General features: G+C 29.3%; 1 protein-coding gene across 3 annotated transcripts in view; it reads left to right on the plus strand.

The window, feature by feature from the left end:
• The window catches only part of LOC129955844 (uncharacterized), a 293,119-nt gene that overhangs the window by 267,951 nt on the left and 1,875 nt on the right, over positions 1-23,293 (plus strand). For all 3 annotated transcript variants that reach the window (XM_056068255.1, XM_056068256.1, XM_056068257.1), the window contains 5 exons: positions 10,543-10,667; positions 20,196-20,257; positions 21,246-21,327; positions 21,479-21,563; positions 22,987-23,059. In XM_056068255.1, the coding sequence (XP_055924230.1) occupies positions 10,543-10,667; positions 20,196-20,257; positions 21,246-21,327; positions 21,479-21,563; positions 22,987-23,059 (427 nt within the window). The remainder of the gene's footprint in view (positions 1-10,542; positions 10,668-20,195; positions 20,258-21,245; positions 21,328-21,478; positions 21,564-22,986; positions 23,060-23,293) is intronic.

Consider the following 23,293-nt stretch of genomic DNA (forward strand, 5'->3'; position numbering starts at 1 on the left):
TTTGTACACAATATTATTTAATCAGGCAACAGGGTTTATTAATACTGTAATAACTAACGTAATGAAATATGTAGGAATCTGATCAATTGTGCCTGATAAAATTTTAATATTATCCTAATATTGTAATACATAGTAATTGTATATTAGTGCAAATTTACTTATTTGTCGATGACGAAGATAAAATGTTTTTAATCGACCTGTCTGCGGTCACCTTTCTGTTCAGTGGGGCCTCAGGCAAGTATATAATTGGAAATCCACTACTGACTAAGATAAAACTTTCACATTAAAAAAATGAATAAATATCCTTTTGAATAGAAACAATTTAATGCAGTAATGTCGGATAAATAAAATCATAACAAAAACAACCCCAACAATTTCAGATTTTTATTCAAAGATTTTTTATTATTATTATTATCCGTTGAATAATGAGAACAATCGAAAAATGCTGCTTTTAATATAAGAACTAGCTCATCACATTTTTAACTCTTCGTTATTTCGCAGACATTAACACTTTTCACTACCATCGTTTGTTTCCCCTCAGGAAAATGACTTATTATACTTACAATCTCAAAAATACTTTGAATTGTTTCTAAATTTTATGATTTAAAGATATGACATTTTATTTTGCATAAAATATAGTCTTGAGGTTCGGTTAGCCACTCTTTATGAGATGATTAATTCTTAGAATGAGCAGAAATAACCTGAATTACCTGATAACAGAAAATGCTCTCTTGCCGTTGAAGCATTTCTATAGTATCATTTGACGGCACGTCACAATCACATTATAAACATAACTGAACGTGCTAGTTATTATCTGACACAATGTGTCTTAATCTATGGTCTGGCGATTTCTCTCGCCAAAAATGTGTAGTGAATGCCAAGGTTAAGCAGTGAGGCACATTTGAGGTATGTCGCAAGTTCATGAATTAATTCCATTTTTATCTTATCCTCATCAAAAGCTATCTACACAAAAGAGTTGTAAATAAAACTGTAGCTATAAATATATTTATTCTTGTAATCATTTAAATGCTGTAAATAAAATTATCTCATACTTCATTTTTCAAAGTTTACCTGAAGCTAATATTCCATTGTATTGAATGTTGCATTTAATTTAACAAAAAACAAATGCAATTATTTGATACGCAAATTAAACTCAGTTATTTATAATAATTTATTTGTTAATTAATTTTTCGACCATGCTCAAAGATTTACTTTCCTTCTGTATTTAGAATTTTAACATTAGCTAGCATTTTTAGACAGAAAGGTTAACATTAAATTAAAGTCGTGAGGTTAAACTACTTCTGCAACTGTATTATGAATGCCTATGATAATATATTTCTTAAAAGTAAAATTCCTTTTTTTTTAATACTTTAATTTCAAAACATAGTTAGGTGAAAATGAAATTTCAAAAATGTTTGTTTTTGATATTATAAAATGTGTCTTTATTTTGATATTATAAATGTCCGCAAGGTTCACTTTGTATCACAAGGTGTCAATGACTGAAATAAATTATCTTAAGTTTTTCTTCACTTAATTCCTGATTTTTCTTCAGATATTTTGGATATCTACATATGTAACACGAAATGTAAACTTCAATCATTTATATTTCAAATGAAACTTATTTATTGTAATAAAACGAAACGTATCCAAAATTTACATTTTTGATATTTTATATATGACGACATTAATTTAATTTAATTATAATTAAATGGAAATCAAACGGAACATAAGGACTCATTTAAAAAAGAGCAATCCTTTTAAATCAAACTTCTAATTTGGAAAGGTCGAGATCATTGCTATAGAAAGATATAAAAAAAAATTGTTTTATTCTTAAAAAAGCTTTTTATTTGTTGAAATTTAACATAATATCCCCAACAATGTGTGTGTTAAGCATTTTGAAGAAAAATAAATCTTTATTTTGTTTTATTTTAAGCATACTAACATCAAATAACTGTATATTGACTAAAACTGTTCATTAACTATACAACTCGTAAAGCAGGGGTGAGAAAAAAACAGTTCTTTAATAATTGCAAACATGTGACATGAATAAAAGAATGAGACATTTTACAGCTATAATGATCATTTCGGATTTGCCAAATGGTCAATTTGCGGTGGATGGTAAAACCAGCTGTCTCAATGTTCCAATTTGCATAAGTAAATGTAAATCACATGAATGAAATAGTTTTTCGGAACATCTGCTGCGAGTTCTTTTCGAACAAAACAAATGCATATTTTTTTATTGTTATTATTATTTATTCCGAATTCTGTTTATCGCAAATCAAGTATCATTTGTGCCCTAGGAATTCGTGCTTTTTCCTGATGATTCTATTCCAAGATAAAGAATATAATTCGCATTTATATTAATGTATTCAGTTTATTCAATGCATATATATTAGATTTCCCAAAATGCAGTTTCAAATTAATTTTAACCTCCACGTTTCTGATACAGGGAAAAAAATTGAGTATTTATGGAAAAAGTAATATTTAATATTATATCATAAAAGGAATATTTTCATACGAATTTCTTATAATACAAGTATTTTACACAAGGCATTCCATTTCAAAGATATCATTTGCATTTCAAAAGAATAAAAAAAGCAAATTATGACTAAAACATAGGATGATATGAAATTTTTTAAATAATTTTATTAAATACTAGCTATTACCCACGACTTCGTTCGCGTGGAAATTTTGATATATATATAATATGAGAACTGACCTAGGCTTCTTGAGCCTCATTGCGAGTGCCATCCAGCCTATGCACGATATCTTATGATAAAGCATTCTTGTATTTATCCCACAGCTGGAGGGGATTTGACAATCAGCAAGTGCTCATTAAAAGTGCAAACAGGTCATTGTGAGCAAAATGACAACGCTGCCCATCACCGTCTAGTTGCCACTGATGTCCTGCAGGCTGCGGTTTGACGTCTCTAATGCATGCTTGTGCGACGTTGTGCACTCACCCCATAATATTAACTTGCACTGCTGCAAAAGGACTTCCAGACCGCTGTTTTTGGCGATGTTGCATATTGGGGTATCTTTGCTTGCTAGATTAAGCGGCAATTTCAAAACGGAATGTGCCGTCCGGCCACCGCCAGAGCTATATTGCGGCCTTTGCGGAATTGGGCTAAAAGAAGATTAAAATCAAGTCTGTATTTTTTTAAAATCAAGTCTATTTTATTTATCGATCGAGATTGAGATAGCTACAACAGTATAATACACATAATTTTTAAACTTTTAATTAAAATGAAAATACAGTTGTCAACAATAAGAACAAACTGCGCATGCGTGAATTTTCAACGCCAATTGGAGTAACACAAATGCGTGAATTTTCTACGCCAATTGAGGTAACGCAATGCAGATTAGAAATTTTTAATTTCCTTTATTCTGTTTTATTTTAATTTAAAAGTACTTCAGCATGAATCCGTAAAATCGATTAATTAACAATGTTTAATTTTAAATGCATCAAACACTAAGAAAATAAACAGAATCGTTTGAAATAATCGGTCGAAACCATGTTAAGCCTAACCTCGTTAGTGTGGGGGAAAGACTGAAGCCTTACTCACTTGGAGGTGGAGAAATGAAAAGATTTTTGGCGGGAAAGTTAGTTTTTAATTAATAAAAAAATAACCACTCAATTAACCGGAATAAATAGTAGCCCATGTCCTATTCCAGACTATAATCTATCTCTATGCTAAATTTCATCCGATTCCGTTCAGCCGTTCTGGCGTAATTGGCTAACAGAGGTAAACAAAGAAATGTATCGCCTATGCATACCACAGATCTTGCTATTTGCGCATGCGCAATTTAAAGTTTTCGCACATGCGTGATAAATGTTACGCATGCGCGAATCGTAGTGGGAAAATAATTAAAATCGCAATTATAAAACTCCTTTTTTAATTTTGATATGACTTCAATATATTAGAGCCTTCTCGAATAAATGTACAAAATGGTACAAATATCTCCAATATCAGTTAAATATTTCTCGAGTTTTTCGAGTTCAAACATACAGACGCTTTCAGGAGACTTCATTTTATACTATATATAAGATTAGCATATTTTTGTAGTTAAAAAAAAGCATTAAAACAAAATTGTCCAGTGAAAATTTCCTAAAGAAACGCATAGCTATACTAAAAATATTGTCCTTTGAATCCTCTGATTCTAAAAATAATTACATATAAAAACCAGTGAGCGTGATATTCAATAAACTTTCACACATACTCTCAAATAGATGTACTTGTGTACCATTGACCGTATACCATTGTCAAAGAAGTTTTGAATGATAACCCAATGACTTCTCAACAACTGCTGCAGTCTGAAATTAACTCTGAATCCAATGGATTAAGAGATTCCCAATAGATTAGGTAATCAAGAATCGGACTAGAGTATTACTTCGAATACGAAACTGAAGAGGTTACTATTGTCTTCCTATGCGTTTCGTCTTCTCATATATGATTTGGATTGTGCTCCATTTTTTTCACATATGATATGCCCTATCAAAATATAATAATCACATTATGTTATGTATTTTCTTATTAGAATTTGTCTCAAACTCTTAACATAATCCTCTGCAGTGATCTTTGTCTCTTAATGGCGTCGGTTCATCTTCATACGATGCAAGTCAAATACTTCATTGACTTCATGATATAATTCCCTTTACATAATAATCTTGAAAACTGCTTGTGGTGCTTTCAATGTGCACTCTTAATTTTTGTCTTTTAAATTAATTATTACTGACGATTTGATTGCTGGTTCCACTGCCGAATACTCTATAATTGGATGCATGTGTCAGACACGTCGTTGCAGGCAGCTGATTAATTACTATGATTCAACGGTTTTCTGATTTGGATTTCAATTTATAACTTACTGTAAACCAAACAATCCAGCGGGAATAATCTCCCAAAACGTACTCTCTAATAAACTTGCCATGCCGGAGAACGCATCGCATGGCATTGGCGTACAGTAGTTACTAGATATTAACCTTTGGCGTGAATTCAGTATTTGTATTGAATCTATCGTGTAGTCCTTGGCGAGTTTTTAGGCGATTAACAACTGTCATACTGGTAATAATATCCGAAAATCGAATTTGTGCTTTAGACATATTTTTCTCAAACGATTGAAACAAAGATTCATCCTGAAACTGCACTTGTAAACACAAAACCTAATAACAAATTTCATATATTTAAGTCATTGCGTTTTTATCTTGTTTACATGTACAGATTACATGTATATGTACATGCGATAAGTACAGATCGATAAACAATCAAACCATTGTTAGATTTGGCTCAAAATTTGATAGGTGTTCACACAATAGATGTTAAATATGTACACCGAATCTTATCCATCTAGCTTTCTTCGTTTTGTAGTTATCTTGTTAACAAACAAACTACAAAACAAGTTACCTTGTTAACTTATATTCGAACAGTCGGACAGACAAGCTTCCTGAGAACAGATCTGAACTCAAAATAGAAATCTACAAATTTGGTGTAAAGATCGTATATCAAATTTCAACCATCCAGCTCGAAGCGTTTTTCAGTTATTTTTGTCACAAACAGACAGACTGAACTTTTCCAAAAATGTATTTTTCGAACTTAAAGAGGTCTAAAACGTGGAGATAGTCAAAATCACGAATTCGACTTTTTTTGATAATTACTATACTTTCTCTATACTACGTATACGATAAAGTAAAATAACACTTCCTAGAAATATCAGATATTGACCCAGTACTTCTTATAAGTAGGCATTCAACTAAAGAGTCCGAAAAGAAAAACAGTACATAATGGGAAAAGCTTATCTGAAAAATCATAGGAACTGATCGATTGTATCCAGAAGTTCGATGAAATAGGTCTGTAGATAGGTCTAGGCAATCTCACGCAATGATTAAATTCTTTGCCATCTCACTCTTGACACGACTGAATGATTGGTTCGATACTGATCTATTTCTCTCCCTCCCCTCCGATTGTTCTATATCTCTGACCTTACCCACTTGAAGCAAGATGAAAAGGGGAAAAAATTCTGGAGAAATCATTCTTGAAAACGACAGAAAAAAAATAAGGCTTTTCAAACGGAGAATACTGGCTACAGACTCGGCAATATATCATTCTTGAGTCAGTTATTGGTGAAAGGACAAAAAGCCTAACATTTATGGAGGAAAAGGTATATCCTGAAAGAGTATAACTGAAAGAATGTCGCAAAAGAGGTTCGTTAAAGTCTGAATAAGTTCTATTATTTTTTTCTTCGTCTTAAGTATTATTTTCTCATATCTTATTCATCACAAAGTTGAAATTAAATTTTTAATATGCGTCCGTATGATTGATTTCTTTTGCAGAACTTCTTGAAAAGGAATTCGATAGCATAGAAATCTGAGATAATCGCTAAACTGCAATGCAAAGAAAGAAAAAAATTTATGTTCTGAGCAAATTTATATCAATAAAAGAATTAAAATGTATTTATCGTGACAATAATTTCTGTTTAAAAAGGCTTAGATAAGTATTTATTGCAAAGAAATTCAATCAATTAAATATTATCTTGCTTAAAACATTTAAACGGGCCTTCTTAAAACTATATTGCAAGATGTTTGAGTTTTTCAAGAAAGGATGCGATAATTTCTACAGATGTAAATATAAAAAATACAAAAAAATAATAATTTTAAAAATTTTATGTTGAATTTATTTTTTAATTGTTATTATAAAATATAAAGTAAAGTGTTTAAATAAAAATACCTTCACTAAAGCATTTTTTGTAAGTCAAAAATGTAATAAATGTTTTATTAATAACTTATTAATAAAACATTTATTTATTACGTTTTATCTATTTATTTACTTCATAAATGTTTTATTATTAAATGAAAATTAATAAATTAATTTAAAAATAGTAGCAATGCAAAAAATAAACAATTACATTGTGCAGACATAATGTAAACTTAGAAAAAAAAATGATTTTTTTTAAATAATAGATAGTACCAAATATGAATACCGAGAAGTAAAATAAATATGATTAATTGAATAATAAAATAAATTAATTTATATAAAAAATACCTGAGATATTAAAAATATTGCAGAATTATTACATAAAAGAAAATTAATTGATCTCAAGATTGATATAATTCGATCCCGAAAAAGTTGAAATCATTTCCGCGATGATGTGTCATGTCTGATTCATTGTTAAACTTTTCCAATTATTAAACCATTTTAGCAATAAAGTTATTCTATGATTCCATAAGAAAAATAAATATTTAGTGCTCATAAGTGCATAAATTACCTAAAAAACAAAATTAAAAAATAAAGTAGTAATTAATGATAAAAATTAAATTTTCTCATTAATAAAACTATTATAATATTCCAATCAAAATGCTTTCCGAATTTATTTTTTTTATTTTGCTTACTAAAGATTCAAATAAAAATCATCATTTTCTCAAGATTATTTAGATTTCGAAATTCATATTGTTACGAAATTTCCCGGGGTTCGTTTGGATAGTGGGAGTTATATGGTGTGGAGAACGCTCAATCAGCAGGTGACAGTAGAAAATGAAACAACGACGTTTATTTACACGAAGACACACAGAACAGCACAAAGACGACAACTATATACGGCACAGAAGACGATTATCTTCAGCCGAGACGAGCAGCATACAAAACTCTACTATAGACAGTAGCACACAGCTTAGTTCAACACTAGCTTCACTCCGTCTATCTCTGGAAGGCCAGTTCTTTATCATCGGTTCCGACTACTCTTCGACTCCACTGGTCCACGACGACTACTCAATTCACCACTACTCTTTCACTTCGACTCCACTGGTTCGCAACCCAATTCACCACCGGTCCACGACTACCCTTCTCTGTCGCTTCCGACTACTCTTCGACTACTCAATTCACCACTGGTTCACGACTACTCTAGCCGATCTGGTTCACCACTCCTCAATTCACCACTGGTTCACACTCTCTGCAGCGGCAGGACTGCTTCCTTTTATAGGCATCAGGAGGCGGGGCTAGAAGCCTCTCAACCAATCAGGAACGTTCGAGGCGTATCTCCGTTCCTACTGGACGGATAGGGAAAATGCTCGATGTTTCAGGTATAATATATTTTGGAGCCAAAGTCGCCAAGTCACCAAATGGTCGCCAAGCTCTGGGACCTCCTATGGAACTGACTATGCTGGGAAGCCGCCTCACAGATTCGTAACAATATACTTAGAGGCGAGAATAATAGATTAAAAGTAATAATTTTTAAATTATAATAAATTGAGTGATCATTACTCTATTAAGCGGAGTACTTTTTTGTATGAGGAATTTGAAAAATTATTCGTATAGTATCAATTCACATTTATTTCTGATTAATATTGGATTCACAGCGACGAATATTATATAAATAAAAATTATAATTTTACTGAAATTATGAAAGAAAAAAATTCGAGTTATTTATCTCATTCAGAAATTACCTTTTGAAAATTATACAAAAAATAGAATTGTTTCATAAAAAATATATTTGGCGATATTTATTACTTCTACAAATTTATATTCAGTAATTTTATAATCTCCAGAAATAATGAAAAATGCTGGTAAGTTTAATTATCTTATTTTGAAATCACAAGTTCGATTAAGGTTAGCGTTTTGCTTTAAAGCTACACCAGAAATTATTTTGGAATAAATTTCGCAATTTTGAATCAGAATCGTTGGAAGTAGTCTCAAATGTCCTGACATAATTTGATTTAATAGTGGATGGTACTTTCGTATTTTTACTTCTGGGTGAGGAATAAAGTCATAAGTTGCTCTTCCATTTTTGGACATGTACTATCTGTCAAATCATTGAAACTTTATGGCTTCTATTAATTCCCATTTTAAGATTTGATTTGGGGACGATTATATCAGCACTCTCTTTCTGTGGTGTCAACTTTCCTTTCGTTACCATATATTCCAATATGGGCTTTAGCTCTATCCATTTGTTTATTTTTACATTTTTTTCTTTTCTTTTAAGGTCCATATTTCCCTGTTATAATTGTGAGAAGATGGCATAGCTTGCAAAAAATGACAGAAAATCTGCAAATGCTATAATATTTTGCCTCTATTAAGGACTGCTTAGCATATACCATTAGATCCATATCGTTGTATCGACCGTCTGGGCAATGCATCCTGGTCTCAAGACATGTATGGGGCATCAAAAGTTAAACGCTCACTTTTCGGGCAACTAAATACATAGTTTCCTAATAAGTTTATAATGCAGTAAGATATAATATATATTCCAGTGATACAAAGGCAATATAGGAAGACGTAAAATAAAAGTATTGCCAGAAGGTACTCCAAAAACATTATCGACTACCTTCTGAGTCTCTGACTACCTTCAAAGATGGTCAGTCCTGCTAATCTCGGCGATTGATTCATTTAGAAAATAAGTGATAAATTTCTATGACACTTACAATACACACTTGGTAACAACCATACTAAAATTTTGTCCTATTCTCACAGTGGTGAGAATTTTTGAGAGGCATATAGCAAAAAGAAATGAAGTCATATCGAAAGGTAGATTTCCTCTTATTGGGCCCCGCATTTGACGATTTCAAAAGTAATAATGTGTTAATTATGTGTAAGTATGGTGCTTGCGAAAATCATACATCCTGTCCTTTGAAAGTCGTCTAACACGGAACAAGCATATTTAAATAAATGTATTTTTCATCAAATATTTTAATGTTTATTTTGAATCGTTTCATGTTTGTTTTTGAAGAAATATTTTAGAGCCTCTTTGTAGAAATGGCCGGACCTGATAATACCATTAGAAACATATCATTGTATTATAACATCAGAAAATGTCAATTTATCATATCCCTATATCCATTATACCCACTAAATCCATACCATTATATCGTACCACTGGATCCATTATATCCACAAAATCCATACCATTATATCGTACCACTGATCTTTCGAGTCTCATCCCCTCCCTCCACACACACAACAAATCTGTGGTTGTAATAAGTGAAAAGAACTGGTAATCCCATGCGTAATCAAAAGAAGCGTATCTACGATTTTATAGCCATAGTAATAAAACAAATAATTAAGAAAATGTTTTTAAAAAATAACAGAAAAAAAAACAGATAAAATTTTTTAAGTGTTAAATAATCTTCAATCAGTGGCTCATTTAAATTTTCTGAAAATACTGAAAAACACCATCACTTTTATACATATCGTCTTAAACAAATTCTTCTCAATAGAGTTTTTTAAAAAAAATATTTTAACGAATCAAAATATTGAAAGTAAACTTCATGACTATTTCCTTTCCTTTTTATTTCATTGCTTCATATTGAAATTCAAATGAAAAATATCGCGAAAAACAGAATGCTCTCTATTTCAATAATTCTATCTCTGTTTCAAAGTATTTTTTTTTTTTTTGGTGAATAATAATTCCGTTTCTTAAAACTATTGCCCAGAAGAGAAAAAGAAATTTAAACTACTTCACGGTACTTTTCATCCACCTAATAGAGGTAAAGCAGAGAAAGTGATGACATATCATATGTGAAAAACGATTTGTATAATTTTTTCTTTGTCTCTTTAGAAGCTGAAAAGCCCATCTCAAGTCGGACCCTATGATGCACTGGTCGTAAGAGCCGATCCCACAGCTCTCAACTTCTTCCTGAAGAACAGTTTCACGGACGATCTCATTCTTAACAGTCGTTTCAGGTAACGATGTCATTTATGCGCCTTTTCTCCATCCAATAGCATCACCGAGCCGATATTCTTCTGTAAAATATTGCCAAGATACTTGGGGAAAATTTCTGTCTATATAAACCACGTTCGAGGAATTTTTATTTTTGTAACACTGAAATGAACTTTTTAAAAAAAACTTCTGGAATTGAAGCGTCGGTTTATTTGAATCACTTTTGTCTTCTAAATGCCATTCTTTTCAGAATAATATAAATTTATACAGTTTTATGTGAGAATTCTCGATCTAATTCATGCATATATATATATATATATATATAATGTAAGCATTATTTTATGTGAAGCAGAATGCAGTTTGAAGACAGTGAAGAGACTTCTTACATTTTTAAATTCTTTTTAATCCATCGGGGAAGCATAATTATTTACAAGCAGAGACGCGGACAAGACGTCCGCCACAGCGCAGTACAAAAGCAGAAGTGGGAAAGAAGGGACGAAATAAATTATCCCTCGTCTTATATAACCTTAGATTTTGATAGGGAAAATATTTCTTTATATTGCTAATATATTAATAAGATTCTGATAGGGATTTCTGACGCATGTCAATCACATGTAAGGGAAACACAGGAATGTTTTAAGAAAGAATGTGCTTACTGGACATTTTTTACCTCTTCACGCCGAGCGTGTGAAAGTATCGGCGTTTAGCCGATTCAGCAGTTTTATAAAGCTTATCTTGAATTAATTAAATAGAGAAAGTGGAATTGGATCACGAAATAAGAGAATATTTTTAGAATGAAGTTACTATGGGCTAAATTAAGATAAAGTCTTGGAAATTAATTAAATTGAAATTAAAAGTTTAAAATATCATTACATTATATATATATATATATATATATATATATATATATATATATATATATATATATAAGAGAATCTGCAATATACAATTTAATTGATGCTTTTTGTTAATTTTTAATTGATATCATTTATATTATAACGTGGAACGTTAGAGTCTAATATTGGAATAACAAATTATTGTTTGCCAGCGGATTCTAAAACCCTCCGGTCTTTTCCGCATGCGTTAGGATGAGTTTAATTCGTCAAAATAGGGGTTAGAAGAAAGAAGAAAGGAGAAGATGTTTACATTTAACAATAAAGTAAACTTGGATTACTCGGAAATAAAATAAATTTTGAATTAAAATAAAATAATACGACTAGAAGCGACATAACACTTATATATAAGTGAAAAAAATTGAACTAAAATATATCTAATAGGGTGAAAATGGAAATCAAGATCAAAGAGTGACGAAGAATTCCGGAAATGCACTCATCCTTGCAGGTCTCACCCCTTAGTGAGATAAAATCGTCGAAAAGTGGTAGTCTCAGGATACTAAAACGAACACGGAAGTTGCGTGGTATTTAAGTAATACCACGTGACTAACAATCTGTTCGGTTTATTCGTGGGTTTACAACCATGTGATCTTCCGACTGATACTATTACTGTCCCAATGTAAGTTGACCTTTATTCGTATTCAAATAATGATCGTTTTGTGAAAAATCAGAGAAGTTTCTCCCGAAAGAAAACAAAAATATAAATGCACTTCCATAAAGTTATAGATTTACACCTGCAATTCATCTTTATGAGAAGTTTTATTTTTATTTTTTTCTAAATGTAAGTAGTTTCTGATGTTTCTAGGACATTAAACTCACGTATAATTTATCTGCAAATTTTAAATCATAATGATGTCATATCTTATAATGATGTTTCCATTATTAGAAAATTGACTACGGATTAACTATTATAAATGCTCAAGTAATAACAATATTGTTTATAAGTTCTATCAAGTTTGCATGAGTAAATGATTTTTCTTTCCAAAGTTTAACACTGCAAATTTATCTTTTGTTAATAATTTTATATTTTTGAACCACCGTGCACTTTTTCGTGATCAGATAGCAGACATAACAACACCGGTATTGTCATCGGATTCAATCATATTTGTAAATTATCACTTCGAGAAATTATTTTTAAAATTTCTTTAAGTAACATTTTATTTTTTAAATACTCGTTCGAAATTTTTCAGAAAAAGTATTTAGAACTGAGATGATTTAGTTCAATCGGTTTCGTCTGCCAAATAAGAATATTTAAAAGTGAATTAAACTTCCTTCGAAATTTTACATTTTATCCATATATATTCAAAAGAATAATTGTAATAAACAATTTCCTCGGTAACTATAGAGAATATTCAGAATATGTGCTTCAAGTGTATCTTTAATTCAACAATTAATTACACTTTGGAAAAAATTTTACTTATATTATAAAAAATTGAAAAATTTTGGTTTGAAATTAATTCTATAGATAACGACTTTTTAAAATTTTGTAAAGGAAAAAAAAATGGCATCCGACTTTAGTCGAAAAACTTTTGTGGCAAAACCAAAACTGGAAAATGAAATATTAACCGATAATAATAATAAAAAAAATTAAATACAATTCAAAGCAGATATTTAATAAATGTTAAGGAAATTTTTAATTATAAATATTGAAGAATGTAGAGGAAAAAGAAACTGAAATCTTGCGATCCCAATTGTTTACATGGTTCCATTTTCGATCACAGTTCACATATAAAGATTCATTCCTGCAATTCATAAAAGTATACGAACATGAGTGGATACTTTCTAAACTTTGGCATTCTTTACTTTGTTTCCATTCAAAATTTCAGTTTTCTTAAAATTTCCCAGGCCTTTAAATTCATATCCTAAATTTCTCATCATATATTATTAAATGATTATTTTATTAAAAAATTTTGTTCAATCGAATTTTGATGAACATCAGTGTTCTCGTAACTAAATCGAACTTGTAAATTCTGGAGTTGTACACTTTAGACGAAACATATGAAGGGAAAAAAATCCTTCCTTCAGTAGCACAATCTATTAAGAGAAGTTTTTCCTTTGAAAAATAAGGGAATCAAAATCTATTATTCAAAATCAGCCACGTAAAAAATGCATGCATGGGGGACTTCCGTTACACGTATGATGGGGTTTTTATGCTCTCAGTTCACTGATATGATTTTATTCAGTCTTTTTTTATTATTTAAATAGGTAAATATTTTAGTGAATATTGCAGGATAATTTATAAAATTTAAAAAAGCAGACATGATTTTAATATTATTAGTACTCTTAGAGGAATGAAATATATATTGGTGAAAAATATTTTCCCTTATTCTATCAGACAAAATGTTTTTTTTAGTGTAGAAATAGCTTCCTGCAAGACACTTATATTGAAACTAATACTGCACTTATATTGAAAAAGTGATTATATATATATATATATATATATATATATATATATATATATATATATTAACTGCCTTAGTGAAACACAGAGATAGATATTTTTGTATTTCAATTTTAAATTTTTCATGGTTTATCGGAAGAAATGATTCAGTATGTTTGAAAAGTTTTTTAACTTCACAAATTTCTATTATTAATAAATTTTTCGACTAAATTTTTTCACGTGAAATATTACTTCTGACTCTTTTTAAAAGTTGTACTATGCTTTTTAATTAAAATTTTGGTAGATTTCAACTTTAAAAATTTATTTCATCAGGAACAATCTCAAAATGGCTAATATTTACTGCGTATTACGTTTATGTTTATATTATGCAGCACGATTTCAAATGAAATATATTATCTTAAATATTATTCATTGCACAATTTGTGATTTAAAAATAGTCTTTTTCCCCCAATTAATCCATTAACTGGAAAGTTTACTGAAAATGTAAATTTCAAATCTTAAAATGGCAATACAATCAGTTCTCATGGCAAACTTAACTACGCCTGACAACTAAAATTTAATTGAGATTTGTACTTTTCTTCCTTTAAGATGTATATATATTCCAAAATTAAATAGGCGAACTTGCCATGTATCACGTAAGAAAGAACTGCTTCCATTCAAATGAAAATCTCTCTTTGGGAAAATATTGGCTCATTGTATTTGGATGTTTTACAAACAATTCTTCATAAGTATACACAAAATCCTTTAAATCAATAGAAAGTTAATTTGTGAAGATGGCTTCAACCACATTTTAATCAAGTACATCAAAAAACGCTAAAACTAACTCGCCTTTGTGTCACTATTTGAGATAAATAACAAAAAAATTTAAGAAAGATAATCGAACGCTGCAATTTCTTCGACCTTTCTTCAAAATTCTTGTAAAGAATAGCTACTCCGGAGACGATGATTGCTACCGTTACTTTAATCTTCTCTTTTATCTATTCCATTAATTTTCACAAACTCTTTCATCAACGATCATTAATTAACTTTTGCTTTATCAGCGCCAGGAGGTTCAAATAAAATGATGAAAGGTGGATGAATTTATTTCGAAATGTTTTAGGATATTTGAAAGAAAATAAAAAATGTCCATAGTTGTTTAAATTCAAAATATAGTAAATTGTTAAATCTGCGCTTCATTTACAATTGTTATCTCTTTTAATGAGTCCGGTGCATGCAATAAAATAGAAAGACATAAACAGTAGGAAACAAAATTCAATGTCCTTCTAAAATTTTAATAAAATTTAAACTGAAAAACATCGTACTTTTGGTAGAAATTAATGTTTTTCCTTTGTTTGTTTGCAATGAAAAATACATAGGTGTGTTTTTTTCCCCCTCTTTCTCTTTTTAGATATTCCTTGTTCCATTTTTAACACGTTGATTATCGCGCTGAATTTCTTATAATGTAATTTATATAAACCCGCCGGTCACCGATGAGTCCTCATGATAGTGACGGTGTTAAATATTATTCCATGTCTTGTATCTTTTTATCTTTATACGAATTCATAAATTCACTTCTTAGTATTCAACATTAGATTGCTTTTATTTTCTTTTTTACAATTGTATCTTACACAAAGAAAATTATAAAGCGCATCAGAACCAAACTAAGTCAAGCGAATAAAACCGTTTTTAATACATTTTATTATAAGTCTGCGATATTTGTGAAGAAATACGAAATTCTTCTGAGAAACGGAAAACTGATTCAATGACTTTTAGGTAATTTACAGTTTGCAAGATTTCGAAAGTCATGTTTCAGTTTAAAGGGATATGAAAAAAAAGAATTACTCAATGATTGGAATTTGTATATTGTATCGAAACAGTTATCTCACATTTTTATTGAATAAATTTGCATGCCTTTGATTTGCTTCATCGATATCCCGTAGACTGTTTGAAAAAAATTTTGCAATTTTGAACCAGCATGAGGTAACAAGACCCGAGAGTCGGAACCACCTTCTTGACACGTAATCTAAGCTAATACTTTGACATGAAAAAAAAAATGCATAGCAGCATTTTTACTATTTTAAGTTGATGAGTCATCCAAACATGCCACTACATCATGTACTCATACGGTAACCTAATTGAGTTATATTAAAATTCGGAGGCATATTTTATAATTGTTTCGAATACTTATCTCCTATTTAAATTTTTAGTTATTACTCTTTTATTACTCTCTCAGTTTCTTTTATCCAAACACGAAATACCTTAGTTTTAACTTCTGATATCTGGATTCGAGACATAGTGACATGTTTTGCATAGTCATTGCTATCACTTAGTCATAAGATTTATGCTTTATGTTTTTCCATACTTTTACAATTTTAAAGACAATTCCATGGAATTTTAACAAACACAAAATTTACATATATCACAAATTTTGAATAGAATCGAGATACGATCCTGCCTCTTCTTGTAAATATTTTCATTTTATAAAAGTGTTCTGTCTCAATATAATTGAAAATCCGTTTGTTTATATGTTTGAACTGTATACAGTTTCATATCTCTCGACAGATTTGAAAAAAAGTTGTTAAACACGTTTCTTAGCACTTAGAAGAATTTACTGCTCAATTAAAAAGTTTCTACGAGCCTCTAAAGGGGATAAAATGGGCGGTTAAAAGGTTTTACGCTTTTTAGTCGGACTAAGCATTGCACAAAATCTATTTTACAGAATCTTGAAATTTTAAAAATTAACTTTATAGTGATAAAAATTTCATTCGAAACGGTTATTTCTACAATTTTAATCATTTTTTAATAATAATGACTTTAATTTCTTTTGAAATATTAACCTTATTTCAGTGTTTAATCACATTTATCACTAGTATACTTTTACCAGAATTGAAAAATGTACTTTTTTTTTATTATGCAACTTTTTTAATTTATTTTATGTAATACGTTTTTATACAAGTTTTAAAGTTATATTTTACAGTTAACAGTTAGTTAAACTTAAAAGTATAAAGTTTTCAATTTCAAAACTTCATTAGAAAACCATAAGTCTATTCTGCTGGCTTATAGTCTGAGTTTATTTAAAAAAAATTTTAATATATTTATTTATATGCAAACTGGTATTTCCACGCTCATCTTAAACCGTGAAAATTATTTCTTGTGGGTAGTTAAAATTTTGTAATTGCTGGAATTCTGCTTTAGTAGCAATTGATATGAAAATGTATAATTATTATAATCATACGTTTTATTGTAACAATTTTAGCTCGACATATGATTAATGTACGATCGCCAAAGCCGGATTATTTTGAAATGATTTCTAATCAAATATAATCGGCTTTGGCGATCGGCTTTTATTGTAACCCTAAAAGTCATTTGTAACCATTTCTGGTGGTCATCCAAGATGGCGGACATCTGGAGAGGTTTTTTGTTGTTTTTTTTAACTACTATTAACACGATTATAATGCATTTGGCGAGAAATGGTGCATTATTTTAAGTTTCACCCAATCTTTCTTTTATCGAGTTCATCCCATTAACTTTTTCGATCCGACTTTTGCATGATTAAAATTTTACATCCCATATAAAAATAGTTTTTTTTTCTATGTAAAAGTAGGATTTATTTACCCAATAGGAAAATTAGTCCCAACTCTGGAACGTATATGCCTATTAGCTCAGAAAGAATAAATACCATCTTTGTGACCGAATCTTTAGCGATCCAGCAAGCCATTGATAACCTTTCAGTTTTAGAAAAAAAAAAAAAAAATTACTGTTCGCTAATAAGCAGCTTCTGTGTCCTTTAAGCCTCGAAAAATTTCTTTTTCAAATCACAGAATTTACCCATAGAATAGATTAGAAAAAAAATCTTAGCTAAGCTTAACTATAACTTTAAATTATACCTAAGTAAACCAAAAATCTTATTGATTTGAACTCCATTCAATGTTTCTTGGAATGAAATGGCTCACAAAAACGGTCACAGTATCGAACTTATACTTTGAAAAGATTGCAGTTGAAGAAAGATATCACATATTACCAGAAAATATCGATTAAAAATAGCAAGTAATAGGAAAATTTAGAAGATAAATATTCCTTTTATTTTATCCTTTACTCCATGACTTAAAAATAAGAGAAGCGCCTCACTAGACAAATATAAACTAGACAGCAACCCTTATTAACACTCTTCAAACAAGAAAAGGGCATAGACCATATTATCTTGAATTATTTAAAATGTCCAACTCGTAGAACATACCTATTGAACAAAAATATTACTACTCACAAATTAATATCTTCTGTCAAGTTTTTTCTCCAAAACACAATTCTTAATAAACGTCATCTACAAATTCAACTTCGATCATTGGACAGTTAGGACATACATACATAGCATAGTTTTTAATTTTTTTTTCCCTTAAAGATTAGTACATTTTTTTAATACCATAAGTCAACAACCAATTAATGCATTTTTTTTAAAGAAACAATTAAGTTTAATTTTAAAGAAACAGTTTTTAAAATTGTGGTCTCGTGACATTTTCTATCTCTTAAGTTAATCTTTAAAAAACACTATTAGGAATCTACGAGTAGAATTTCCATGTTACTCGCATGATAAATCCAATTATATGTAGACAAATTGTGAAGGAGGAAACTCGAAGAATCTTTCTTTTATTCTAATATTTTAGAAAAGTAAATAATTAGGATTAAGGTTGAAATGATTTCAATATTAAAAATTCTATAATTTAGAATTATATGTATTGCACTTTTTCTAACTTATACGTGGAACAAATAAATGAGCGAAATACCATGGTACAAGCAGTTTTCAATACCCGAAAATATACAGTACAATCACATATTGAAAATGAGGTTTTCTGCGTTAGGGGGAAAAAATCCCACGGTACTTTGTCTAGCATAAAAAAATTATTTTGCACTCGTTTACCTATAATTTTTTTAAGCAATTTCTTAGATTAGTATCCCCTTTAAAGATACGCGACTTAGAATGGGCAGGTAATTTTAATTTTGGTAGAAAGATGTAAAAAAAATTTAAGCAAACATTTCTTTTCTAAGACAGACTTTTGCACCACACCAACATGCGGAAGTCATGTACCCATACCATCAGATATAAAGAATATCAGCCATACTTAAATTGTCTGAAATCTGATTTTAAATTATTTTTATTAAACTGCCAATACTCGACCATCTGACAACTAAAGATACATTTTTTCGGGGAAAATTAGATCTTGTCAAGCATTACTGAGAATAAAAGTTAGATCCATGTAATGTGCATACTAATGCATATTTATTGCAACAATTGAAGCGGTAGTCCCGAAAAATAATACATTCAAAGAACATGAATGCATCGTTTTAAAATCGAAGAAACGAAATCATTTACTGCCTTTTCCCTGAGGCTACGCCATTTCATTCTTTGATAGCATTTTAATAGGCACAGAAGAAATAAACCATTATTTGAAACTTCAAGAAGCAAATAAAACAAAAAGAAAGTTTTTCACTTTGTTTTGATTAGGAATTCATTCACCTTACAATGCATTGATCATATTGATTACTTCATTTTTAGTTTGGTTAAGTTGCATTCTAGCTCTCTTATTGATTGTTCCATGTCTCTTTCGAATGTATTGCTGTAGAGTTTATTAGCATCAAATGGATTTCGGTATGTAAGTATGTAGAAAAAATACTTTTTGGCAAAGACATATTTTTAACATCTTAAATTCTGGGTTATTTTTATCTTACTAAATAAATACAAACAAGGGAAGATTTCTACGCAATTGTCTTTATTCTATCATGGATTTCACATTGGTGGATTTCAAAAATTATCAGATAGATTTCAAAACGATGGTAATCAACCTCATACCTAATTTTTTTTATCGACGTAAAGACATTTGTTAACCAGAACTGCCAATTTCTAATAAATTTTAAATTATATTTATATTAAGCTTATTATTTTTTAAATCTTGAATGTTTTTTTTTTTAATGTTGGTCATTCCATTATAAAACTGAAAGACGATAATTTAGATTCGTCTTCAGAGAATGTTTTTGAAAAAGTCGAAAGAAGGCTATTTGTATGCATTTAATCGATACTGAGAGTCATAAAAAGCGACAAACCCAATCAATATTAAGAAATAAGACAAATAATGAAACTAAAAGCATAGCCATTAAAATTTCAAAGAAGTACATTTCATTATGTAAGTGCTTGTTGACTAAAAAATATTTCATACATTTATTATTGAATGGTTTTTCTTTCATTTTTTGGATCACTTCTCACTTTCCTTTTTCTGTTCTTTCAGGGAACTTGAAGTAGATGGTTGTCCAAAAGGCACATTACTTTGCTACTTACCACCATTTGATGGTACGTCATCAGTAAATTTCTTTATCAATATAAGTATTAAACAGTAAAATTTCAATATTCCCTTTAACACAGCTTCATTATACTTAATTTGCACCATTTGTCTATGAATTACTAAGTGAAAGACAACTATTCGTTTTGAGGTTGAATGATACATAGTAATTTAAAATCAAATTAAATCAATTTCAAAATTGAATAAAAATTTTAAAATTTTCTCAAAATCTGAAAAATTAAAAATTCCTAGCAAAAGATCTCGCATATTTAAACTTTTTTATTCTTATTGTTTTAAAACCTTTGCCTCCAGTTTTTATTTATATATATAATTCATATGAATTCTAGCAAATTAGAAGTTAAAGAAATTACAAGTTAAAACAGCAAAATTCTTTATCTAAAAGAAATAGATTTTAAACCGTTTTTTATGCAATATTGCAGTAGGTTGAGTAACAAGTTTTTAATTTTCAAAAATATACAAAAAAAATCCAATTTAGTTAAAAATCACACAGCTTTATCGCCCTCTTTAAATACTAAAACACCCATACATATTTTACTCAAACTTAAGACTAGAAACGAAAATTGGAATTTCCTATAGTTAATAAATAATACACTCTTGTGTAACAAAAATAAAAGAGAATCTTCTATAATGAAACATTAGAAAAACCCTTTCATAGAATGATTAGTTACATGTTAATATTTAAATGCATTACTTTAATAATATATTTTTAAAAAGATGTTTTTTTTTCTTCTATATTTCAAATATTTAATATTCATTATTAGTTACTACACATGTGAACCTTGGTACATCATAAAATTTTTATGCAAAACATCAATAACTGAATTCCTAACAACAAATTTCGAATAATTCAGTCCTAATTTAAAGTTAGAGTTTAGAATGATAAAGCTAAAAAAAAATATTAGTAGAACATAATATTTCATGTATCTTTGTATCCACATGGTGATAATAATAAAACAATTTTTAAAAACTTGTTTTCAGGTCATTATCCCCCTCTTCCAGGAGCTCAAGATTGGAACAGTGTAGATGCAGTAGTAGCCATGGATGAAGAAGTGGAGAAATGGTATTTCAAATATTTTTCTTTCATCTTCTGTTAAAGAAGAAAGGGAGGGGCTAACACATATGGGAAAGGGATTTGTACAAATTTCTGTTGAAGAATAGTTTTAAAATATCATCAAAAATTTATTTGATGCATGAATGTTTGTTTTATGTAGGAGACAGAAAAGTTTGGAAGCTTATCAAACTCAAGTTACATGTCTGACAAGACTGCAACAAGAAGTTCTACGACTTCATAACTTGGTATGTAAATTAAAAAGTAATAATTAGTTGTAAATATACATGAGGGAATAATTATAACATTTTTGGCAAAACAAATAGGGAAATCCTGGAGCAGTATTTTGAATAATATTAAATGTCGAATGATTATTTTAATGTATCCTTGCAACATATAGAGGAGCAATTTGCAAAAGTGAATGTAAAATTTATAAAATGGTAGTTAGTTCCTTCCTTAGCTGAATCTAATTGTGGATCATAATTAAATAAAATTGCATAAACATGCTTCATTTTTAGCATATTTTTTAAATTTGATTTTTTTTATTCACTAGTTTTGAAAAATCCAGCTGGCAAACATTATGAGTTTGTAGATAAGAAGCTGTTGTTTAAATAAACAGGTTCTTACTTTCCTGCCTAGCAATGTTTTGTGGTTGAGCAATTCCAGTGACAACATGTACCACTTAAGGAAGGGGTCCGGTCAATACAGCTGATACAAACATGGATTCACTGAACTTGAAACTCAATTTCCCTTTGTCACTACTACAGTGATAATCATTCAGGTTACCCTGGATGTATAAGTAAAGTTTGGGAGGGGTAACTCAGACCAAGTCAATTTATCACAAATCTAATTATTTTTTTGATTCAGAGTTAACACTATGTAGCTTTTAATGTTGTAATTAATTGCATCATTCTTTATTTTTCGAATGGTTTCCAAGCAATTCCAAGATTAACATTATTTTCTTGGAATATCCAGGTCGAGAATAGGTTTTGAATGACAAACCTTTATCATAAGATATGATAATAAAATTATGTTTGCCATTCATTCAATAAGATAACCAAATTATCAATGAAGAAATGTCAGCAAATGCTATCAAAAAAAAAAAAAAAAACATTTGAAATAATTGCCAAAGTAACTGCAGCTCTGTTGCCTCAATGGACAACCTACCCCCCCCCCCTCCAATTATTGTATACAAATGAATACATATTCAAAAATGGGCAGTCAAACAATTTTACTTATTATAGCTACTTTGATTACTTCAGTGAAATTGACAATTGGGTGAATTCTGTTTTAGTAGCTGATTGACATAAGCCACTAGAACAGAAATGTCCATAACTAATCACTCTTCACAAGAACCTACAATTTGTCATATCCCCTTAAATAACTTTGCATATAATTCCTGTGTATTTTAATTATTGATATATTTAAAAAAATTAGGCTTGAGATACTATTAATAAATACTCTGAACGATAAAAAAATTTTGCATTCTGAATGAACTCTTAAAATAAAAAATATTTGTGACGCATTTTCAAAAGTATTAAGATTTATAGGAACACATATCATTCACCACAGAATTATGACTCTTATAAAGCAAACTAAATTAAATATGGAATTGTTTTTATCTTTTAATATTATTTGAATTGTTTTAAGTAATTGATCTTCCCTTTACAGCTGAGAAGACAAGAAACAACAATACAATTTCTGAAAAAGGAAAATCAAAGACTTCAAGGGAGACTAACCAAAGGTTAGAACTTACAATACAATGTTTAAAATAAGGTTGACATTTTCGTGTCAATTAATTATTTGGGAGTGTTTTAAAATAAAATCGTTTTTTTTTAATCTAGTTATTACATATCAATCATTTTTCCATCTAGGCCCCATTAAACCTTTTCTAGTTAAATCTAAAAAACATATAAAAAAATTCATTCAATAGTGTCACAAGCTCAAAAAATTTTTATGTTCAAATAAACTTTCAAAA

Source organism: Argiope bruennichi, chromosome 2 (genome assembly GCF_947563725.1).
Source record: "Argiope bruennichi chromosome 2, qqArgBrue1.1, whole genome shotgun sequence".
NCBI lineage: Eukaryota > Metazoa > Arthropoda > Arachnida > Araneae > Araneidae > Argiope > Argiope bruennichi.